This window comes from Artibeus jamaicensis, unplaced genomic scaffold (genome assembly GCF_021234435.1).
Source record: "Artibeus jamaicensis isolate MK-2021 breed Jamaican fruit bat unplaced genomic scaffold, CSHL_Jam_final contig_327, whole genome shotgun sequence".
In the NCBI taxonomy this organism is placed as follows: Eukaryota; Metazoa; Chordata; class Mammalia; order Chiroptera; family Phyllostomidae; genus Artibeus; species Artibeus jamaicensis.
Window position 1 is genome coordinate 7,054,692 of NW_026521772.1, and position 21,736 is coordinate 7,076,427.

Sequence of the window (21,736 nt, forward strand, 5' to 3'; positions counted from 1 at the left end):
AAGCAAGGAAACGGCGAGGTGTTAAATTGGGAACAGCGGGTCTTTCTGACGGCATGGGAGACCGTGGGGCCATGGTTTCTGTTTGCTAATCTCCTTGGTTACCGGGGTGTCCCTTTATTATCATTTAAAAACGGAAAACAACACTTTATGTTTTCTTTACTCTGTGTTATGTCCTTCACAATCAAAAGGTTAAAGAGAATAATGAGTCGTTTCCTAAGCTGCTCTAGAACTGAATCTCCCTTGGTCTGGCGACAAAATGGATTTTGTGTGATGTTGAAGCGACCTCCCCTTTCTTCAAAGAGGCTCTGGCATTCCAGAAGCCACAAGCCTCTTGGTGGTGTTCCCCCTAAATATCAGCAACCCTCCTGAAGCTCTGGATCACACAATTGCCACCATCACCCCACTCCAAAATAAATTGGACCATTACACATAGGCTCCCACGAGTCAGAATCACAAGCAGTTGTGTTGGTCTCTGGTTCCTCCCAGGAAGTGGAGACAGAAATAACCTCACGCAGGACCAGGTGAACCTGGCTCCGTGTCCGTGGCATCGCTTCGGCCACGGCTGCCGTGAGACAGTGATCACGACTTTCCAGGAGGTGCTGCACGAGCGCAGGGGTTTGGTTCTTCACTCTCAAAGAAAACGAGACATTTCCAGGTCCCCTTGTCATTTCTAACATCAGTGTATCAGTAGGGCCGATTTTACCACCCGGGGGTGAGAGTGATGCTATCTGTAATCACAACCCTTCCAGTTCTCTTCCCTGGCAATCTCTTTCATCTGCACTAACTTTATCTGCCTTCGGGAACAGCAGATATCTGATGACGGAACCTAATTATCTTTCCATCCCGGCCATTGGATACAGGCTATTGTTAAATGCTTCACTTATCTCTTGAGTTCTAAGCAGAGACTGTAAGGAGACGGTCTTTGCCTTCAGAGTGCACACTGACTTCACTTGGACACTGAAGCAGAACACTGTGCAAAGTGACGTGGGCTGCCCCTCAGGGAACTTGATTTAATTGGCTCCTGTTTTTACTTTAAAATTATGAAGAAAAAGCCTCACCCAGGAGTGTGTGTGTGTGTGTGTGTGTGTGTGTCTTGTAAACTGTGAGTCAGAACATCGGGTTCCTGGAATTCAACTCAGAAATCCTTCTGAAGGTTCAGAGACTTTTCTTGCTTGCTGATTCACGGGATCGAGGAAACTCCTCTTTATTATGCCGTTGTATAAAATAAGATAATGAGTTTTGCTCCCCCATGAGTGGAAGGACAGTCTTGGACCAGACAATGGGAGATTCGTTAATAACAAAGGCAGGTGATCCTCACGTCTTCATCTGCTCCAACGTGTGGGACACATTCTTAGGGACTTGGTGATCTCTGACAAGTGACTTAAGGTCTCCGAGCTTCAGTTTTCTCAGAGGAAAACGGAAGCATCTTGTAGGGCTGGGGAGAACATGAAGTAACACACTCCCAGTGCTCATCGCAATGGCTTGGTAAGAACGCCTTCATCATAGAAACCACCCAAGTGCCCTCTCACCGGAAGTTGGGAAAAATAAACTACACTGTATTCACACAGTGGGATATGCAAAGTAATGTAAAATCGCTTCATTTAAAGTTAATACTTAAAGTAGTTAAAATGAATGTGCCGGAGCTGTGCACAGTGCCAGACAGACCTGGCAAATGCATCACCGAAAGGGGTGAGTGAGCCCTGGAAGATGGTGCAGGGCGGGACCCACTCTGCAAAGTTACAGCAACTGAATAAGCCAGGGTGGGAGGTCAGTTAGCGCCAGGTTGTTGGCAAGGTCCCGGCTTTTGTTTTTGTTTTGTTTTCATGGGCGCTCCCAAAATAATGAGCTGAAAAGTGAGTGTGTACCACGCACGAACTACAAGCAAGGGTGTTGTGGGGATTAGTCTTAGCCCCGCTTCCCTGGGGTCCAACTGAAAAATAATCCTGGTGATGGTGAAGAAATAAGTGTGTGGGGGCCAAGATTTGCCGGGAACCCAGTGACTAATTGAATCTCATCTTTGCAGCTGACGTATCAGGGAATCAAGGCCTTGCCTTCTCATACTTTGCTGGCTTGAGGTTTTTTTTTTGGAAACTTTTTTTAAGTCATTGAACATAACAGCCACATCATATCTTTCAGCTCTGAAGCCCATTTCGCCCACCTTCTGATCATCCGCTTACTTGTCCGTAAGGCTCATTCCGTCTGTTATCATCTCTAGTGTCGTGAGGCAGAGAAGTCGCAGAAGGAAGAGCCCCTGCTGGCTCAGGGTTAACTCTCACAAGCTTTGCCGCCATGGACCAGGGGCCCCAACAAGCCCTCCATGGGGGCGCTGGCGTTTCCAAGGTGGAGTTGCAGTCCCTGCAGAGAAGCGGGATTGCCAAAATTGTTAAGCCTCATTAGTTAAATCAGGCACCAACATGCAGGCTTTCATAAGGGACTTTCAGATGAATTCATCCAATTTAGCATCAAGTACTTATGCTTTATAAATGAAATCACAAAGAATCCCATTTTTCCTCTCTAACATCTTAGGAGAGATACAAAGGCAGTGTGCTCCTTCTTCTCCTGGCTGCCTGCTCACAGTCATCAAATTGGGCGTCAGGAAGTGTTTAGGAATCGAGCTGTTAGCTAGGCATCGAGGGAGTGCTTCTCACGGTGCAGTTTCTACTTTTCAACGTAAAAACTAGTATTCACGCCACTGTGTTGACGGGGTTCCCACGTGAGAAGAGGACGTTTATCTGAGCAGGAGTCCATCCATGGGAGCTGTGTTATTTCATCAGTCAATGTTCTGCCTCTGCCCTACAGGAGAGACTTCAGGGCTTCTCTCTGAAACAAACCTACAGGAAAAAGCCGAGGAAGCCTCCTGATTTTAGGATACCTCATCTCTAGGATGATGCCCAGATAACAGGGACCTCGTGCGGGCATCTGTGCCACCTGCCGGTGTCTGCCTCACCTCCAGGGACAGCAGTGTGTCTGAAAGAGCTCACGTATGCATCAGGATTTGATGATAAATGAGTCACCTTTCTTCCACGCAGCCTCTTAACACAGTCCACGAACTGCATTTCAAGGGGGCAGAGTAGTGAACCAGCCTGGCGCACGGCTCTTCCTGGCGGGTTTTGAAATGAGGCAGAAGCGGGCCTGGTTGCTGGAACGCCCGCAGACGAGGAAAAATCAGACAGCGTTTCTGTATCGGGGTGTGACGGTAGAGATGCACCCAATGGAAGGCGGGCTGGGTGCCGCCGTTTGCTTAGCATTGTTTCTCAGAGGGCGCATGTGGACAGGAAGATGCTCACTCGCTTCCTGACTTGTACCTCAACCCCAGAGTTAGGTTCCTACTTAGTTCAGGATCCAGATGGGGTTGGAAGTACACGGTCTTATCTAATTAATTCTGGGTTGTCTGGCTTTTGTCCAGTTGGTTTTAATCGAGGGTAACCTGTTTTGTCTTGTGCGTAAATGGCTACAAAGCATATATTAAACCACATGGAGCTTTTGGTTTGGGGTTTTGCTTTACCATCTTGGGGTTATCACCATCACCTTTGGTCCCATGCTCTTGACATGGACCCCTGAGCCTGGCCATCATTGACCCTCGGATGGCAGACACGTTTGGAGAGGCCCTTTTACTTAAGACGTGCCCTTTGTCTGACTAGCGTGTGCGTGTGTTGAGTATTAACCACACACATCCTCGTTTTCATGTTGTGACAGTTCCAGGAAGAGTTCATGGAAGTCAGTCGCAGTCAGAGAATGTGAGTTTGGGAGGGACCTCAGACCAGCCCCTGGGCTTACAGATGAGGGGTCAGCGGTCTGCACCTCCCCCCTGGGGAGAGACGGTGCTGCCCTCTGAGGTCATGGCTCACGTACATTTAAGTGGAGACCATGAGATCAATTAATGTTATACTTATTGCCTTCCTGTTATATGTAGGGCAATATATGCTAAAAAGCTTAGCACAAAAGCTCCCACAATGAACATCACATCCTAAAAATGCTGTTTTTATGAGGTCTCTTGGGATTTCCAAGGGAAAGTAACATATATACGGTTATGTATACATTAAGAGATCTATGTCATCTTGCCTTTCTGCTCTGGCACCCAGCGCCGTCCAGAAGCCTTATCTGCGGAGAGTTTGGCCAGGATCAGGAGAGATTCCCGAACCTGTCTCAGCAGCCACAGTGGGTGCCAGACTGTTCGTGTCTCCGCTCACACCAAGTCCCCCGGGCTTCCCCTCGGAGCCTGTTTACACAGCTGTAGACACGGCTCTAACAGCCTGTCCAGACTGGTTCCAAGCATAGAGTAGAGGCAGCAACCGGGAAGAAAACCGAAAGAGGACTGATACCTCCTCTGACAAGAAGAAACGAGAGAAAAGCTCCAACTCCGGTGAAGAACACAAGGTGGGAGTTCAGGGCCATCTTGGTCAAAGACAGTTCTCGGAGTTTCCCAGAAGTCTGTTGTGATTTAAGACCCTGGAAGTGGCTGCCGGTCGTGAGGTAGAAGTTAAGTAGCCTTTGTGATGGAGTCTCTATGAAAGAGTGTGCAGTTTAGCAGCCTTGCATCCAAAGTGGCTCAAATAAAAAATGTTTGCCGCTGAAAGTAAGACCATAAGGAGTCCGGGAGAACTCAGCTGCACACGATGGCTTTTCTGCCCAGCCAGAGTCAGAGGAGACCGTTTACGTTCTCACTATCCCAGACCCCGCCCCGCCTTCCTAACCTGCGGAAACACAGCCTGTCTCTGAAGCAGGGCACTGACCTTGCATCAGCGATCATGTGACAGATCTGTGTGGCACACGTAGACGTGCTTTATACCCGTGAACGGTGATTGTGGCCCATGTGGGCTTACTGTTTGCCTTTGACGTCAGAGCTGACGTCATTGTGCCCCCAGAATTTAATTAAATCTCCGGGTTACGCATAGGGGGAAGCCTCCTAGGAGCCCCACTGTCTCCCATGGGAGGGCTGAAGGGTTTGGGGTCGCTCGTGTCACTGTCTGTGAGCCCTAAAGGATGAGGCGCCGTGCTGAGGGCTGCTCACCATAAACAGACTTGAAGGGAAGAAGCTGTTCCAGAGCCACTGTCCTCACCCGCCCTCCGCAGCCACAACAGTGAATAGGCACTAACAGTGGGTGGAAGAAGCACTGCACAGTGTGTTTCTCACCCCAGCACCCTGAACCTACTTGGGACCCACAACTGTGCGCTAGGCAGACACTGCAGCCATGAAACCATTCCGGCCGCAGGCCCCTTCCTCCCTCCGCGCTTCCCATCAGCGCACTTCCCTGCTCTTCTTACCGTGTGGCCATGTTCTTCATCTGGCCATGTACGCTGTTAGTGGGGTGGCAGGCACAGACACAGGGCAGTGCTACCCAGACCTGCCTCCTGACTTCCTCCTTTATCCCAATGGGATTTCCATCGCAGAAGAGTACAGTCACTGTCACCAATGCCAATTGGCGTTTGGGGGCCAGTGGCAAGTTCTCAGCACAATTGCCGCTGGCCCACAACTGTACCGTCAGCTGGAGAGCACGCTGATGCTGACAACCTTTGTAAAACACACATCTCCATATAATAACTGCGGTATATTTTTGTACAGCCACACACACGGTGGGATGGGCCGTGTGTTTGCTTGCCTGTGCTTTTTTAAATCACAAATTGTGTATCTGAAGAAAAAAATTGGCCCACACCTCCCAGTAACATCACTATAAATAACGTGTACAGTGAAAGGAAATCATATTTCTTAAGTCATAGGCACGGATAGACAATTATGAAGTGCATTTGTAGGATTGCTGTAATAATGCTTATTCTTACTATAACTTCAGAGTATTTCCGTGGGAAAGTCTGCTGTAAATCAGTGTCTGCCTCCGTGTTTAGGGGCTCAGCATTTTTCTTGAAGGAGGGAGGTTTACAAAAGAATTGAAATATGCACTTAACTACTCTTTGTGTTTCAGCATGCACATCTCTGAGAGCCAACAAGAATTCTTCAGAATGCTGGATGAAAAAATCGAAAAGGTAAGAAGTAAAATAAAATGCATGTTTTGAGGCTGGTTGTGCCAGGAGCTAGGGTAACACTATTCTGGTTTCTCTGTCACAAAGTTATTTTTGTAAGGGACTGGGTGGAGAGTTAAAGCTAAAGTCCCCCTCCCTACACCAAAAAAAAAGTGGCTCTGAGAATGTTTAAGGTAAAATGGAGCTTCCCAGGATCCCGAGCTACCGTTGGTCATGAATTAAAGTACGTAAAGCCAGAGACTCGCGAGCACCTTGTCTGCACCGTGAGCACTGCTATGATCTCAGACTGCCAGCAAGAAGTTACCTGCCAGGTCTTACCTCGTGCCTGTCACCGCTTCGGTTCTTTATAAACTTCCTGTATGTATTGCAATAAACACCCACCTGGGGGTAATGGTTGTGAGACCTGTGTTATCTGCCGTTTACAGGCAAGGAAACTGAGGCTCAGAGTGCTTGAGTAACTTACCCAGGTTTGCAAAGCAACAGTAATGGTAGTAATTATTATTACCATCCCGCTTCTCTGTAGATCCAAAGCAGAGCCTCCAAGTTGCTTCTCTAGGAATGTGTTGCTTCTCTAGGGTTTCACATCGACGGTAGGGTGTAAAGTTGATCCGCGTGGACACTGAACCATATCTATGATGTCAGGGTGCCACGTGCTAATCAGCTGAACGAATTATGGACTCTGGTAACATGACAAGCTTCCATGCTTAGGGACTTTAAATTCATCCATGCCCATGGGATGAATTTTAACTATTAAATCGAGTATTATCACTTGAAAGCTTTATTCGGAGGAAGAGTACAACCCTAAATCAGAACATATCAGTATTTCAGGTAAGGCATCACAGGCCTGTTTTGCCTCTGACAGTTTCTCTGTTTTAACTTTATTTCTCTTTTACCTTTTGTGTTCCTTTGATCTGAGCATTTCCTCATAAATTCCCAAATTGCCCTGTCACTCGGTGGAAGGTAACAGAGGTCTTACACTCACCAGTCTTTCAGCAGCCGGTCCGCTCTGAGGATAATTGTACAGCCTCCTAATGAACGGCTCAAAGATCAGCAACCACCACCAATGGGAAAACAGAGATGGAGAATGAATGTAAATGGTGGTTTTGTCTGTACTGCTCCCTGACTGTGCATAAATACTCGCTTAGGAGGATAATATTTCATTTTCAGTTTTAGTTTAATTTTGGCTTGTGCATGACTTTTCACCGGGAACATTTCCTCCAGGACTAATTTCCAAGGTTCACAGATTGGTTCAAACGCTGTTCACCGTGCTGATAACATTCTGTTTTAGTGACGAGAAGCATAAAAAGAAATGTCTGTTCCCACGGTTTTGGTGAAGATCCTTTGTTTCTCAGTTTGTTTGGATTTTTTTTCCTCTCCTGGTTTTCTGGCAACAAAAAGATCTGCTTACTAGTCAGAGCTAGTCTGAAAAAATTAAAACCTGAATTTAATCTATCTTTTAAATAACACATACAAATCTGATGAGGCATTTAAGATGACCTAACTCCTTCCCGGTGTATTTCCAGAATTAGAATTCTCCCTCTGTTTACTCCAAACTGAAATTCACTGTTCCCATCCAAAACCCCGGGCTCCTCTTCTCCTTTTGCATTGGGTGTGGAGTATGGTATGTTTGGCACAACAGAAGCAAAGTTTATAGCTCGATCACTTATGAGATAGAGGTCAAGTTCCCTGGACAAAGAAGCACTTGTGGATTCAGCATAAACAATTGTTCCCACTATTGAATACATTTCCATTCAACGGAGAGCTGTCGTTTCATCTGTGACATGCAGCCAGTCACAGATTTCTAGAGGAATTTTCTGCCCTCTCTGAACGAAGCTTTCCTGGGTCCCCTCTCTTGTGTGAAGCTCATCCTTCTGGATACTGTAGGTGTCCTGCATATGACTTAACCATTAGGCCTGCAAAAATTAAAAGATTCCCTCTTAATATAGATGTTTGCCTTAATGTAATCTTTGCTGCTGTTTACAATTGGAAATTGGAGTCTTAAAAAAATTGTTTCCTAACATTTTAAACATTGCTAAGTATCTCTTTGGTCCAGGTTAGCATGAGGGTAACCATAAATACAACGCAAATCATTCTTTAGGTTTTATAGAATTGATTTGAAAAAATGATTAAACTTAAAAGGTCGTGCTGAAAATGAGCAGTCACTCTGAGACGCCTTCAACTTTGAGGTTTAACCTTTCTCAGAAATGTCTAGGAATTCCTTCTTTTTCCTTCATTGATGAGACACAAGATTGGCGGGAGCTTTGAACCTGCCCTTCCTTGATTCATCCTTTGCATTTACTGAATGTCTATAGGACGTGGCTTAATTCAATTCTCCTCTTGATACCAAAAGAAATCTCTACTCTGTCTTCCTCGAGATAGACATTACAAAATAAAATAATAAATTTTAAAGACAGATGTAAGAGTACATCAGGACCATTAGATGGTTTGAAATTTATAGTGAATCTTACTTTGGACCACGGTGTTCTAATTCAGAGATTGTCACAGCGCCGGGCTACAGTTAACCTTTGCATCCCAGGTGGATCCGTGGTTTTCTAAGAAGTTAATGGTGGCGCAGACAAGCAGGTGGCAAAAAAAAAAAAATGCCTTGAACAATTATTTAGCACTTACTGAATACCAGATATTGTGTTAGTTACTCAGGATAGAAAAATAAGTAAGAAATATGTTAGGAGGTGGAAACCATCCCTTGTCAGAGGAACTCAATTTTGAAAGTGAATTTCTTTAAAAATATAATTCTTTTGCTGATGGAGGAGTCCTTCTCCACCTCCGCCCCACGGCCCCCGGCCCACCACTGTCACTGTGAGTCACATCCTTCTGTACTGAACACAAGGGTGTGTTGCGTCCCGTGTGAGCCTGGTCCAAAAAGGAGCCGCAGGGACAGTTTGTTTTGGTCCCTAGGTAGCCTTTCACTGTGCTCACGAGTCGAAGGCCAGGTCACCGAGCCACCTCTGGACATGACGAAGGGAGAGATTTTGTCGGGAGATCAGTGAGCGTTCAGAACAGCTTTATGACCTCTGTTTTTGGGGGAAGAGTAAAAACCCTGTGAAGCAATGGGAGGGTCTCGTTTATTTTGACCTCATTGTTTTTTTGCTCATCATCATCTGTCTCATCATTATCCCATTTGGATGTATCGTTGCTGTGCCGCAAGATTCACAGGCTCCCGCACCTCCTGGGAAGTGGTGACGTTTGACTACTTTTGCAGCTTAAAGAAAGCAACAGTGTACTACAGAGCAGGATAATGATTTTAAACACTGTATTTAGAGGAGAAAATCAATTGTCTGGATTATTAAACCTGGGCCTGTGGGAGTTTCTGAATATAGTAGCAAATCCAGATCACGCCCAATTCATTTTTCTTTATGTAAACTTTTATTCGGAAATAACGTCAAGTTTATAGGAAGTTGTGACACCCGGTTTTAACACATGCTTTCTACTCTACATATGAGTTTACTTGTAAGAAGCAGAAAAAGTCAATACTTTTTTTTTTAAGTACTTGAATATCAGTATCTTCTCCAGGCAAAATGCAGGGAGTTACACTTTGCCTCCTGGGGATGGAAGAACAGCTGATGACCACAGGGTCTCAAACACAACCCTGAATGTCACACGAAGAATATCTCAGGACAATGCCATTTGCATCTGGTTAGTTTCTCCCACGCAAGACTTCTGCAGCTTTGTGGGACCACTGGGCATCTTTTGGAATCTTGTAAAAGTTTTAAAGACTCTTTCTATAAAAATGCACATGATATCATATACACAGAATTCTTAAGCAAAATGTCAGGGTTTCGTAATTTCCCGGAGCCTGTCCACGGCCCGGGCAAAGAACACGTGGCCTTTTTAAGGATGCATTTCATTACGGTGCTTCCCTGGGGTCTGGGGCCCCACTGAGCTGTCAGTTCAGCCCCAGTGGCCTTGTCCCTGCGGGCCTGTGATGGCAACAAGGATGAGGAAACAGCAAATAACACCATGCGAACCTGTTCCCTGTTCTCTCTCACTCCCCTTTCTTCACAAAACTTGCTCCCAGTCCTTGGCCCTTGTCAGATTTCGAGATTCTCCAGTGTTGCCTGGAATCACTCAGTGTAATGTTTTAAGGGGATGCCGGAGGAAAAGCAGGGTGTGAATTGGGAGTCGGCTGGTTTTGAAAGATGTGTGTTTATCTGGAGACCTCTCCATCTGTTGAAAACCCATTGACGCTTAGCAATTGTTTGGGTTCCTCAACTGGCCTGGCTCCTGGCCCCAGAACTAACCTTGTTGGTGAGAAAGATCACTGGAAGTCTGCCTTTCTGTACTTATTCCAAGGACTCCTCTCTTAACATCAGGTCAGCTGAGTCTGAACACATTTTGAACTGGGCTGTCAGAGATCAGAAGGTGTTCGAGTTTCATCTGAAGAGGGTGACTTGCGTGTAATTGCAAGTCACCCAAACTGCGATGTTTGGTTCTGTTTATAAACTGTCCCTGTATAGTAAGCTGCTTAACCTCAGACCTGCCATAGAATAAAAAATAACGTTTGGCAGGCACAGCTGATGCTAGCTTTTGCTTTCTGGGGTGTGTTTAAAGGCCTCACCAGTGCGTGCGAGGGATGAGAAAACATGTCACCATTGTATGTGAGATCCTAAGAATGCCACACGGCCTGTCCTGTGTGCGCAGGAAGTCACAGCATGTCCCTCCCCGACCCGTTACTTTCAGTAACAACCCAGGCCCTCAGCACTGGTGAAGAGATGCTCTTACCGACATGCATTTTGGAAGTGGCCTGGGCTGCCCGTATCATCATCCCATTTAATAATTGCCTGCTCCGCAGCTATCGATTTTGCTGGCAACCCACCCTTTCCTGTCTCCTTTCCCGTCACCTCCCTGCTTTGCCTTTTTTTCCTCTCTTGTGTGTACCTTTTCTTGTCTGTCAGGCAAATTAAAGGTGTCGTGACAAAGCTAAGGATGTGTTTTGTTACCTCCCTGCTGCATAGCTTTACACAGTGACTTCTTACTCGTCATAATGGTGAGTCCGCTGCAGGAGCCCCTGGCGAGGTGTGTGCCTGCTCCGGGGCTCGAAGGAGCTTCGCATTCCAGTGTCGCCGATCGAAATGGGTGGAGAAGCCAGGAAAGTAAAGCGGGCAGTGCGCCTAAAGGAAGTGCCACGCATGCCGCGTCTGCTCGCTCTTTTTTCTGGAGGACTTGACTCTTAGCTCTCGAGGCTCTGTCAGTCTGGCTTTTTAGGGAATAGCAGATGGGAAGAGTTCAGGTTCTGGAAAAGGCAGTGCTTGAATGCAAATAAGAATCGTTCAGTTTGTCACGAGGGAAGTGGCCGACAGTGCTCTGAGCTCCACAGCAGCCTGGGGCTCAGTCAACGGTGACCTTTCACCACAAGTTGCAAGGGAAGGGGACCAAGGCACCGCCCAGAGCACAGAGACCCAGGGCTGTTGACGTGTCCTCCCTTTGATGTGTCCGAGTTCAGCATCTCCTTCCCATCCTCATCTTGCCCTTCCCTTCTCCCTCCCTCCCCGTGGCCATTCCGTTTGGCAGCCCTGGGCGTTGTGTTAGCCCTCGGGGCAGAGGGCATGGGGGACAGAGAGGACACCACCCTCTGTAATGGCCACTTTATTATCCAAGAATGTCTAAAAGGACTGAAGAAGCATTGAGCAGGCAGCTCTGTGAGGATGAGAACTGGTTCTCCTTTGTCTTTGTTTCCCCAGAACCTGGGACAGAACTGCCACTTACTAAACTTGTTCAGTGAATGGTGCAGATAAGGCCACAGGGCTTAGCAGGAGCAAAACGTCACAAAGGAAGGACATGTGGCCGGGCAGACTCCGCGGCAAAGGGCCCTCGGTGTGACTTGAGGCGCTCTGACAAGGAGCAGCAGAGCAGGTACAGGGCCAAGAAGCAGGATACAGAGAGTGAGGGAGAGAGGCAACACGGAGCAGAGAGAGGGCCCGCGCCCCACACCGGGGCGAATCCCAGGCCCAGCTCCAGCAGCAGCTGTGTGACCCCAGGCCAGTTGGTTAACCTTTCTGGTCTTCTGCTCCCTCCCTGAAAAAAAAAAAAAAAACCACGTGGATGGTAATATTAACTTGTCTGGGAAATTTAAGAAATCACTGTAGATTCTCTAGCAGAGCGTTTGGAGTCTTGCTGGAGCAAACCCTTTCCTGTGGTACAGATATCTCCTTGCAAGTTGATTATTAGATGAGGGAACCTCCCAGCGCATTGACCCACCTCCCCGCTATGTGGTATAAAGATGTTACAGAATTAGATTTGTCAGTAACTAACTGTACGACTAGCTCGTAGCTGTGATAACAGCCTGAGCCCGTGACTCAGTTCCATCAGCCTGGGTCCAGCTGAGTCCCTATATTTTTTTCTTGTTTGAAGGGTTTATTCTTTATTAACTCTTGTGGGTTTATCAAACCTGCTTTTAGAAGTATTCATTAATACCAGCTTTAAAATGCCTGTAACAACAACAAAAAATAGGCAGAAGTTAGGAAAGGGAATCATTCTCCCTAGCAAAATCATTAAAATGGTAAGACTGGTTTCTATAATTCATTTAACAAGCTTAATTGCGATGTATTTTTTTTGGACCCAGAAATGAGGAATTGGGAGAATAATGAATTATGAAATTGGATCCTTGCTAATACGGAGCTGCTAATCTAGACGCATAAGACTTTGAGTCGGGAGGAACTGTAGAGGGTGTTTTATGGAATGTATCGCCAACTTTTTAAACTCCCACCAAACAGACCCTCTGGAGTGGAGAATGAGACCTGCCCATTTATATCAGTTGGGAAAGAATTTTGAAGCATCGTATGTTTGATACATTTCTAGAGAATTTTATTCTGCAATATCTTGTCATCTGCGGGGCACGTACCCATCTCTTTGAAACCCTGTTGAGTCCGGATGCATTCTGCCCCCTCCTGACAGAAGGCTCTCGGGGAGCAGAATCCTTCAGGCTGCCCCCATCTTAATCCCATTTTGCCAAATAGACTCAGAAGAGGAGAACCAACACACTCAGAATCGGCAGTTGGTGGTTGGGGGGTTGGGTGTACCCCGCTTCCCTTCTGGGTTCTAGACAAATTGAAAATAGACACAGGAGCCGGGTGAGTGTCAGGGGTTGGTATCCACCTCATTAATGAGCCTCGAAATTCCCACATGCAGTTTCCGCTAAACTAGTTTGGAATATATTTGCAGCCCTTAAAACATCAAAAGGATCTGCAGCCAGAATATGTAAAGAAGTCCTATTGATACAAACCAATAAAAAGCATCAATTAAACTTATGGGTTTATATCATTAGAATTTTCTTGTACGCAGTAAAGTTTACTGAAGCCTTCTGTGTTCAATAGCAAAACAAAAGAAACAATAACATCAAAAACAAAAAAGCAGAAACAGCCTATGTGTGTAAGGATGGAGGAATGGATAAATAAAAGCCTGTATATTTCTACGCTACAGTATTATGTAGAAGTTAAAGAAATGAACCAGGTGTATATATTATTATACATAGCAAATCATATTATTAAATGAAAAAAGGACCATGCAGAATGATAAATATTATACAGTATCACACAAATTTAAAAACACAAAAAATACCGTACACTGTTTACAGGTGGACGTTCAACAAATATTTAGTAAGCACCAGCTGTATACCAGGCACTGACAACCACACACACGCGCGCACACACACACAGCATGCTCACAATTGTGTGGTACCTGTTTATACATTGTATGTGTAAACGCCCTCTGTTATATATTCTAGACATCCATACACACGTAAAGCATAGTTTACTTGATGTGGTATGGATATGATATGAATATTAAAATGAGCTGCAGGGGCACATAGCAAACCCGTGGCCAGCGCTGTGCCTTGGGGTACAGGAAGGGCGATGAGATGGTAGTTTCGTTTCTTAGTGGGGAGGGGGGCGGCTAGAAGGAGGTGTTACAAAATACAACTCGTTGTTACGTCTAAATGAGGCACATCGGATGTTTGTTAGTCTTTATACTTCTCTGTACCTGGTACATTTTTCAAAATGAAGTCGCTGAAAACAGGAAATGGCACGTGGAAAAAGCCCCCCCCTCGCTCAGCACTTCCCCGCCTCGCGGTGTGCAGCTGGGAGGAAGAGCACCTTCAGGCTCCACCTGCGTGCGGGTGTGGAGCCACTCTCGGAACCCCCGAAACTCCCCTCATTAGATTTCATTTGAAATCGCTCCTGTTTTTAAGGGCTCTGGCGGTCAAGGCTACAGAGGCAGTGGGCCGCCAATGACTGCTGTTCTTTTGGGCGCTTGGCCAAGTGTGTGACCACCCTTAATTTAATCAGAGCTTCATTAGACTAAATAGTCCCCACAGTCTGGTCGGTGCGGCTTGCCCCGGCCTGTCCTGTGTCCTCGGGACTTCCCTGGGTTGTCATTCTCCCAAGCTGCTCGTTCCCAGGTGTGTGAGGCTCCTGAGGCTCCATAATGAAGTCCCGTGGACCCTGCTCTTCTTCCTCTTCTGGGGTGCAGCGTGGTCCCCTGAGTCACATCCTGGAAGAGGAGGGAATCCAAATGGACATGTTCTGGTCAACCGTGAGCTCAGGACGCCCCCTCCTCACTGCTCCCTGGGCCTTTTCTCCCCTGCATCTGACTAGTTCATATTCTCTGCCTTCTATGAGTAGAGACTGCCCATCGATGGCTGCGGTTCTCCTCCTGGCCCAATGCACATCCTTCCTATTCTGAAAGCAAAGAGACAAAGGGAGGCGAGCACTGTGGTCCAGCAAACAATGTCACTTCTCTTTGCAGGGAGGAAGGAAAGGTACCACCTTCTCACACTCTCTCCTCTCAGGCCTGCTAGCCCATGGAGCAGTGGGAGGGGCAAGCCCGGCACCCTCCACTCTCCACCTGTGACTGGGTGGGCCTGTCCCCATCCACAGGGCCTTGGCCTTGTAGGGGGAGAGGATCAGGAGGGCTGGCTAGGTTCTCTACTCCAGCAAGAAAGCAGATTCCCATCTGACTCCTGACTGTGCTCAATTAAAAGCTCTAAGGAAAGGAGGTATATGCTCAGTCTCCCCAAACCTTCAACCATGTTCCACCTAAATTCAATGGTATAGCAATTTGTTCAAAATGAAGAGCACCGTGGAGTTTGTCTAGACGGCACATCTATGGATTGAATCCCGACTTGCTAAAGCCATTGCCCTAAAGGAAGTGAACCGTGGAGGAGGCCTGAGAGCCTCTGGTCTATCAAGTGGGCTGTCCTGGCTTGGGGGTGAGAGGCTGCTATTTAAACCTGAACTTTTATACCTGAAAATAGACTTAAATTAAGACCTCCCTTTGAATTAAGCCCATTAAATGGCTTGTAAGTCTTTCACAAATAATTCCACTAAAAAATCGTGGTATATCTAATATCACTGTAAGGAATCGGTTACAACAGGGAAAAGTTTTGTAAGATAACATTCAGTGGGAAAAAAAGCAAAATAAAAAATTGCGTCTATTATAGATTGAAGTGATATTAAAATGGCATAGCTATGGACAGACTTAAATGAAACTTGAACACTCCATTCATTAGGAAGAGGGGATTGTAGGGAAATTTTTTTATATAATTTTGATTTTGATGGATGGTTCTGTTGTCTGCAAAATAAGAATGACTTTATGAAATGACATTTTGGAGGCGTGCTCTGGTCCCACCTTGAGACAAAGGTCTCTCAAGACGGAAATGGCTGCTGCTGTTTGAGGAAGAAAACCAAACCTTCGGCAGGCTGGCCTCTGAGCCCCGGGCGGTGGTCCCAGTCTCTGCAGCAGCCCATGGGCCAGATCTCATGCACCAGATAAGAAGGGTTTTGATGTGTTTAAAGGGTGGGGGTGAACAAAAAAGCAGAATAATATTTACTGACGTGAAAAACCATGTGAACTTGCAAATTCAGTGTCCATAAATAGTTTTACCGAAATGTAGCCATGCTCTCTGTTTTTTTAAATTTTTGCTCTTATCTGTCACCACCTTCACGCTTAATCGCCAGAGTTGAGTTGCAATAGGGACCATGTGGAATGCAAAGCCTAAAGTGTTTACTGTTTGCTCCCTGATGGAGGACGTCACCAATCCCTGCTCCAGGACATCACTTCCATATGGCCTAGAGACATGGACACCCTACCCCTTGCTTCTCTTTACCCTCACTTCTGCTCACCTCCTTGTGGCCCAAAAGCATCTCTGAAGTCCTGTTGAGTGCCAGCATCAGATAAAGCTTGAGAAACTGTGGGCCTTAAAGCTTCTAACATACCCTCCTTTTTTGTCCATAGACCGAGGGTTTGGGTTTAATAAACACTTTGTGGGAGGTTCAAAGCTGCTTAGTTAATACTTACTCTCTTGGAGATGAAACGCCCAGTGTCCTGGAATTGTCATCACTGCTGTGGTCATCTCGGTGATCCTTGCTACGGTGCAGTCACAGGGACGGTCAGAAGCTGTCCCCCTCCTGCCGCTCATTACAAATGAGACCTGAGCCTAATTAGAATAAGGCCCATTAGTTAATGCCTCTTGACTTTTCTGATGAAGTAAGTCCGGGGAGGAGACTTGAACAGCACAGCTAATTACTTGGCTTTCCTTCAGCATTTGTTATTGATTGTTGTCAGATGGTAAATGGAAATGCTGTCCGAACGCTCGCTGACTGACAGTGCCCTGCCCTGTCCAGCCCCGAGGGTGAGGGACGGAGCACTGGCCTTGGGCCACTGCCCAACGGGAGGAGCACTGACCAGCCGCCCCTGGGGTGTCCTTCACTCCACTTCTCCACCCTTTCCCACCTCCTCCTCCTCATGTTTGTTCTGGACTCGAGCTCCAGGTTCCCAGATGTTCCAGTGGTAGAATTCGCCTGTCCCACCCTGTTATTCCTGGTTCAGGGACAGAGCATAAGTGTCCAGATTCTCACAGAAACTTGGATCTGAGGCTGTCTCTGGGTGGTGATACTTGGAGGAAAACACTGGGGGTGGGGTGTTAGGTGGGCAGAGACGGAAGACGGGCCAAAACACAGATGTGGCGAGTGTGTTTCATTACTCAAGGGCCTCTTTGGTGCTTGGAAACCCAGCCAGTTGTAGAGTGCAGGGTGGGAGGTTACGCAGGAGGCATCGCTGAGTCAAGAAATGGAGACATGGGAAGTCCACAGTTAGAAAGAGAGAGGGGGAAGATGAATCACAGAAAGGAAGCAGAGAATAAAAATAATGCCAGAAAGGAACAGGTGTTCCCGGCCTCATCCTCAGTGGTAAAGGAGAGGAGAATGAACTTGTCAGTCAACAAACAAGAACCTGCTTTGTGATGAGTAGAACAGCTCACACTTCCAGACAGAGACCAGCCTCACTTAAACAAACTGCTATAAGGAGCCTTCATTACAAAAATTCATGTTTGCTTACCTTTGTCAATCAGCTGCATTGTTCAAGAGGGCTGCTTTCTCCAGTGGGCTTTGAAAAATGTTGACAATTTGCTCCACTTATAAAAGTCCCAGGACAGCTCCTGTATCACATCATTCAACAGCCTCCATCCCAACACACTCACACACACACACACACACACACACACACACACAGAGTACAGACTCCTTCCAAACACACAAGTGTCCATAACCGTGTGACAGGGGCCACACAAGGATTCCACCAGGTATCAAAAAGACATCTTGGCTCACCTGGCTGTAAAACGTGGTGGTGTGGTGGAAGGACCCCTGGGAGAGGGAGAGACCAGTTCACCCTCCAACACCTGGGGGAAGTGCCCTTGAAGATTCGATGTTGGAGCGAGGTGGTAAAAACGAGGAGACATGGAGAGGAGGCTGGAAGGGGTGTGCAGGAGGAGAGCAGTATGTGTGAAAACACGGTGTTACCCAAAAAGGACCTTCCTGCCTGGGACCTGTGTGTGGTTGGTCCCTGGGGTGCTGTCTATTTGGAAGCAGTGAGTACAGGAGCTATTATATTTTAGTATTTTTTTCCACTTGGGAAAAGTATTGAACTGATTTTTTTTCATGCCTCAAAAAATGTGCTGCAATGAAAATATGTGTATATATACTTCTAATAACTTTATGGAGCTATAATTTACATACCATAAAATTTATTCATTTGACATGTACAATTAAGTGAATTTTAATAAATTTACTGAATTGCATGACCATCGATCACCACACTCCAGATCTCCGTCACCTCAGTAAGACCCCTCCTGCCTGCTGGTAGTCAAGCCCCCTTCCCACCCCCAGCCCCAGGGAGCCAATGCATATGGTGTTTTAAAAATGTGTGTTTGGGAGTTTATCTTCAAGACTGATTTCTGTAATAAAGGGTGTGAACACTTTTATGACTCACAATACACATCACCCAGTTACAGCAAGGCCAGTGGTGTGTGAGTGTTGCATTTCATGGGACCCTCTCAGAATGGGGCATGGCCATGTTTAAGCAACATCTCATTATTTTCATTTGTACTTTTGATTACTGAAGCAGACTGTTTGGCTGTGTGCGCGCGTGCCGGTTTTACTTTGTTTAGGAAGAGTTTCCACGTCCTGCCCTTCCCCAGAGGAAGGAGACCCTCTCACTGTGCATTTCGTGGCAAGTGTGAGCTTCTCCCATAGCTTCTACCGTTTACATGTTGCACGCTGCAGGCGTTCCTCCCATTGTGAGATGAGCCTTCTTATTGTGTTGCATTATTTTTTGATGTGCAAAACTTCCTTCCTGCACGATCACATGAGCTTTTCTTTGTATTTCTCCTCTGAGGCTGAGCATTATGTTCCTCTCCAGAGCTTCAATAGAAGTTCAGTTTTATATTCTGTTCAATGATTGCTAAGATTTAGCACATGGATTCCCTTTGTCAGATACTTAATTTTTACATATCTTAGGCTGTGTTCCTGTGATATTTTATTCAGTGTTGGTAATATTTTGGGTGGGCCCATTAAAAAAAAACACATGGGGAAACTGATATATGTGTAAAGGATGGAGACCTGGATGGCAGCCATGTTATTTGCAAGTAATGGATGGAGGGATGCTGTCGATCTGGGGAGACCAATCCTCCGGTTCCAAGGGTCCAGACTGAGCCATTCTGTGGGCAAGAGGCAGGGTTGGGCTCTGCTGTTGAGCAGTTTCACAAGCAGCTTGGAAAAACGTCTGACGCACTCCAGCTGAAAAGAGAAGCTACCCTGTCTGGAACACGGTAAAGGGTGGCCATCCTACGTTAGGTGCAAGGTCACAGAGGAGAACTGCCAGGTCCCCTTCCAACTCCACAGTTTCCAAACTCTCTAGATATTTGTCATCCTTTCATGTGTGCAACAAGTATTCATCGAGCATCTGGCATGCCCCCACACTAGTCTAAGTCCTGAGGATGCAACAAGGTATCAGCCAGTTTCTGCCCACCTGTTACTTCTGTTCAAGGGGGAAGACAGATGATTAAGAACTGAATTAATGTATTGATGATGTCAGGTAATGATAACTAATATAAATAACAATGAAGCGGAGTGTAAGAAGGGCTATTAGGTGTAGTGGGTTTGGGAAAGACAGCAAGGTGACATTTCTGCAGAGATTTAGAAAATGGGAAGTAATGGGTGCGTGTGGGCCGGGGATGAGGAGAGCCTGCCAGGAAGGAGGGAGGACAAGCACCCAGATCTACCACTGGACCAAGGACCTGAACGCAGCTATGGGCCCAGTTTCTCAACCAAGCGGTTTATGAACTATTTATTGGTAGATCTATCGAGCTCATTTTTCAACATCATCATAAGTGCTATAATTTTTCAAGTACCTACCATGTGCCAAGCTTTGCTAAACACCTTGTGTATTTTACTTCTAATTCCCCACAGAAACACTACGTTGGGTCTTACCTTCCCCATTGTACAGATGGGGAAACTGAGGTTCCGTGTTCCCTTTCAGTAATTTTCATCTAGTTCTAAACTCCCCTACTGGGGAACTGTGCAGGTCACGGGTAACTGTTATATGCCTGAGGTGTATGCATGAGGCCCAGTGCAAACCCATTTACAAAAACATACTAAAGACGAGAGTAAAATCACCCCTGAAACTGGACAGCCAGCCCTGTGCTATTTTTCTCCTTAAACTTGAAGAAAAAAGTGCTGTAGGGACTTGGCAGGAAAATTTTAGTATTTAAAGTCACTCTTTGAGCATTCCTTGTTAAACTTGCAAAATTTAAAATTAGGATAATGTCCTTTCCTTCGCCGCTCCTTAAAATCTCTAATTCTTAGCCTAGGTATGTCCACAAACAAAAACGTTCACCCTAGAACCTTGGAAATGTGTGTTCTGAGTGGACCTCAACTTCTCCAAGTTTCCCAGGAAGTAATGCAGACGACTAACGAGGCTGTAGGGTGTTCCCTTCAGAGGAGGGGCGTGGTCAGGGGCCTGTCAGTACGCAAAAGCTGCGACTTCCGGTGTCTGCACTGCAGTGCCCACGTGGTTCCCCCAACAAACCTTCCTTGTCACCGTCGTGGGGCATTTCCGGTCTTCCAGCTGGTGGGGCCCTGGTAGGGATTTTGCTCTCTGTAGCTTTCAGTGTGGCTCTTTGCACAAGAGTGGAATTGTGTCCGACAGTCCCTGGTTCCAACATCCGCAAAGCGTCTTGACAAAGACCTCCGGTTTGCAGCTCTGCGAGGGGAAAGGGCAGGCTTGGCTCAGAGAATGGCTGTGTATTTCCCAAACCCGGCTACTCCCACTTCCTGCCTTCTGACAGCTGAAGGTTGGAAGGTCCTCTTTTTAGCACAGCTCTTTAAAAATTTAAATGAGATGTGAAGTCAGTTATAGAAGCCAGCGCCCTGATCTGCCCCGTAGGGCTGAGGGCTCACACTCTGGTTTTGATTTCCACGTTTTCTGTTTATAACATATCTGGTTCTCAGCTGCCGACAGGTGATACGAACAAAAATGAAACTGATTTGAATATGAATTTAGTTATCAACTACAGTCTAAGCAAAAAAAGCAAGGGTTATCCTGGGCTCTTGGGCTTGCCGGAGGTTTGCCCACAAGTCACAGGGCACCACTCCCTGCTGGGAGGGCTGGTGTGAATACCAGTGTCCGCAAAGCACCAGAGGCAGTTTTCCTTCTTCTTATAGCAATTGTAGCGATTTCAGGGGGGCGGATGCTTGGGAAGTAGAAAGCGGCAGTCTTGAGTTTACACAGAAGTTTCTATAGATTTGTTCCTCAAAAGGGGGCACTTTCTTATGGGAGCCGTAAACTTGGAGGGTCTGAGGTGCACCTTCTGCTTCATAACCCTGCAACTCATTGACAGAGTTGGAGACACGTGTGTGTGTGTGTGTGTGTATGTCTGCCTGTCCATCACTGGGTTCAAGTCTTCCTTGTGGATAAGGTGTCCTCTGAGCCCCACGCTGGCCAGCTGGGCCTTCAGTTTGATTTGAGGCCTCACTTGGATATAAGAAGGGAAGGGACTCAGGCATCTGCCATCGGGAACATGACGTACTGGCCTGTCCTGGGTGCAAGGCTGAAGTGGGAGGAGGGATGCCCTGACATCCGTCAGATCACAGTTGATGACCACAGTCCCCACCTGACAGCCACACAGAAGGAGGTCCCTATCCCTGTGCCAGGGGACTGGACAAACACGAGGTTTAATGGCCTCCGTCATAACAGCAGCAGCAAATATTTATTGACTGCCCGCCAGACACTATAGTTTTCCCCTTTAGTCCTGATTGCAACCCTGCGAAGGCCGTGATTATCCCCAGGAAACCGAAGCCCAGTAATTTGCCTGATGTCACACGACAGCGTATATGCCACATACACCCTGGAAAGGTCTTCTGTCCTTAGTGAAAACTCCACGAGCATGCCCTTCCCTCCAGCTGAACACTGC

At 46.7% G+C, this 21,736-nt stretch overlaps 1 protein-coding gene across 1 annotated transcript in view; it reads left to right on the top strand.

The window, feature by feature from the left end:
* Positions 1-21,736, top strand: part of CUNH1orf21 (chromosome unknown C1orf21 homolog) — a 201,401-nt gene that overhangs the window by 168,533 nt on the left and 11,132 nt on the right. The window contains exon 5 of the mRNA XM_037145689.2: positions 5,919-5,979. Within this exon, the coding sequence (XP_037001584.1) occupies positions 5,919-5,979 (61 nt within the window). The remainder of the gene's footprint in view (positions 1-5,918; positions 5,980-21,736) is intronic.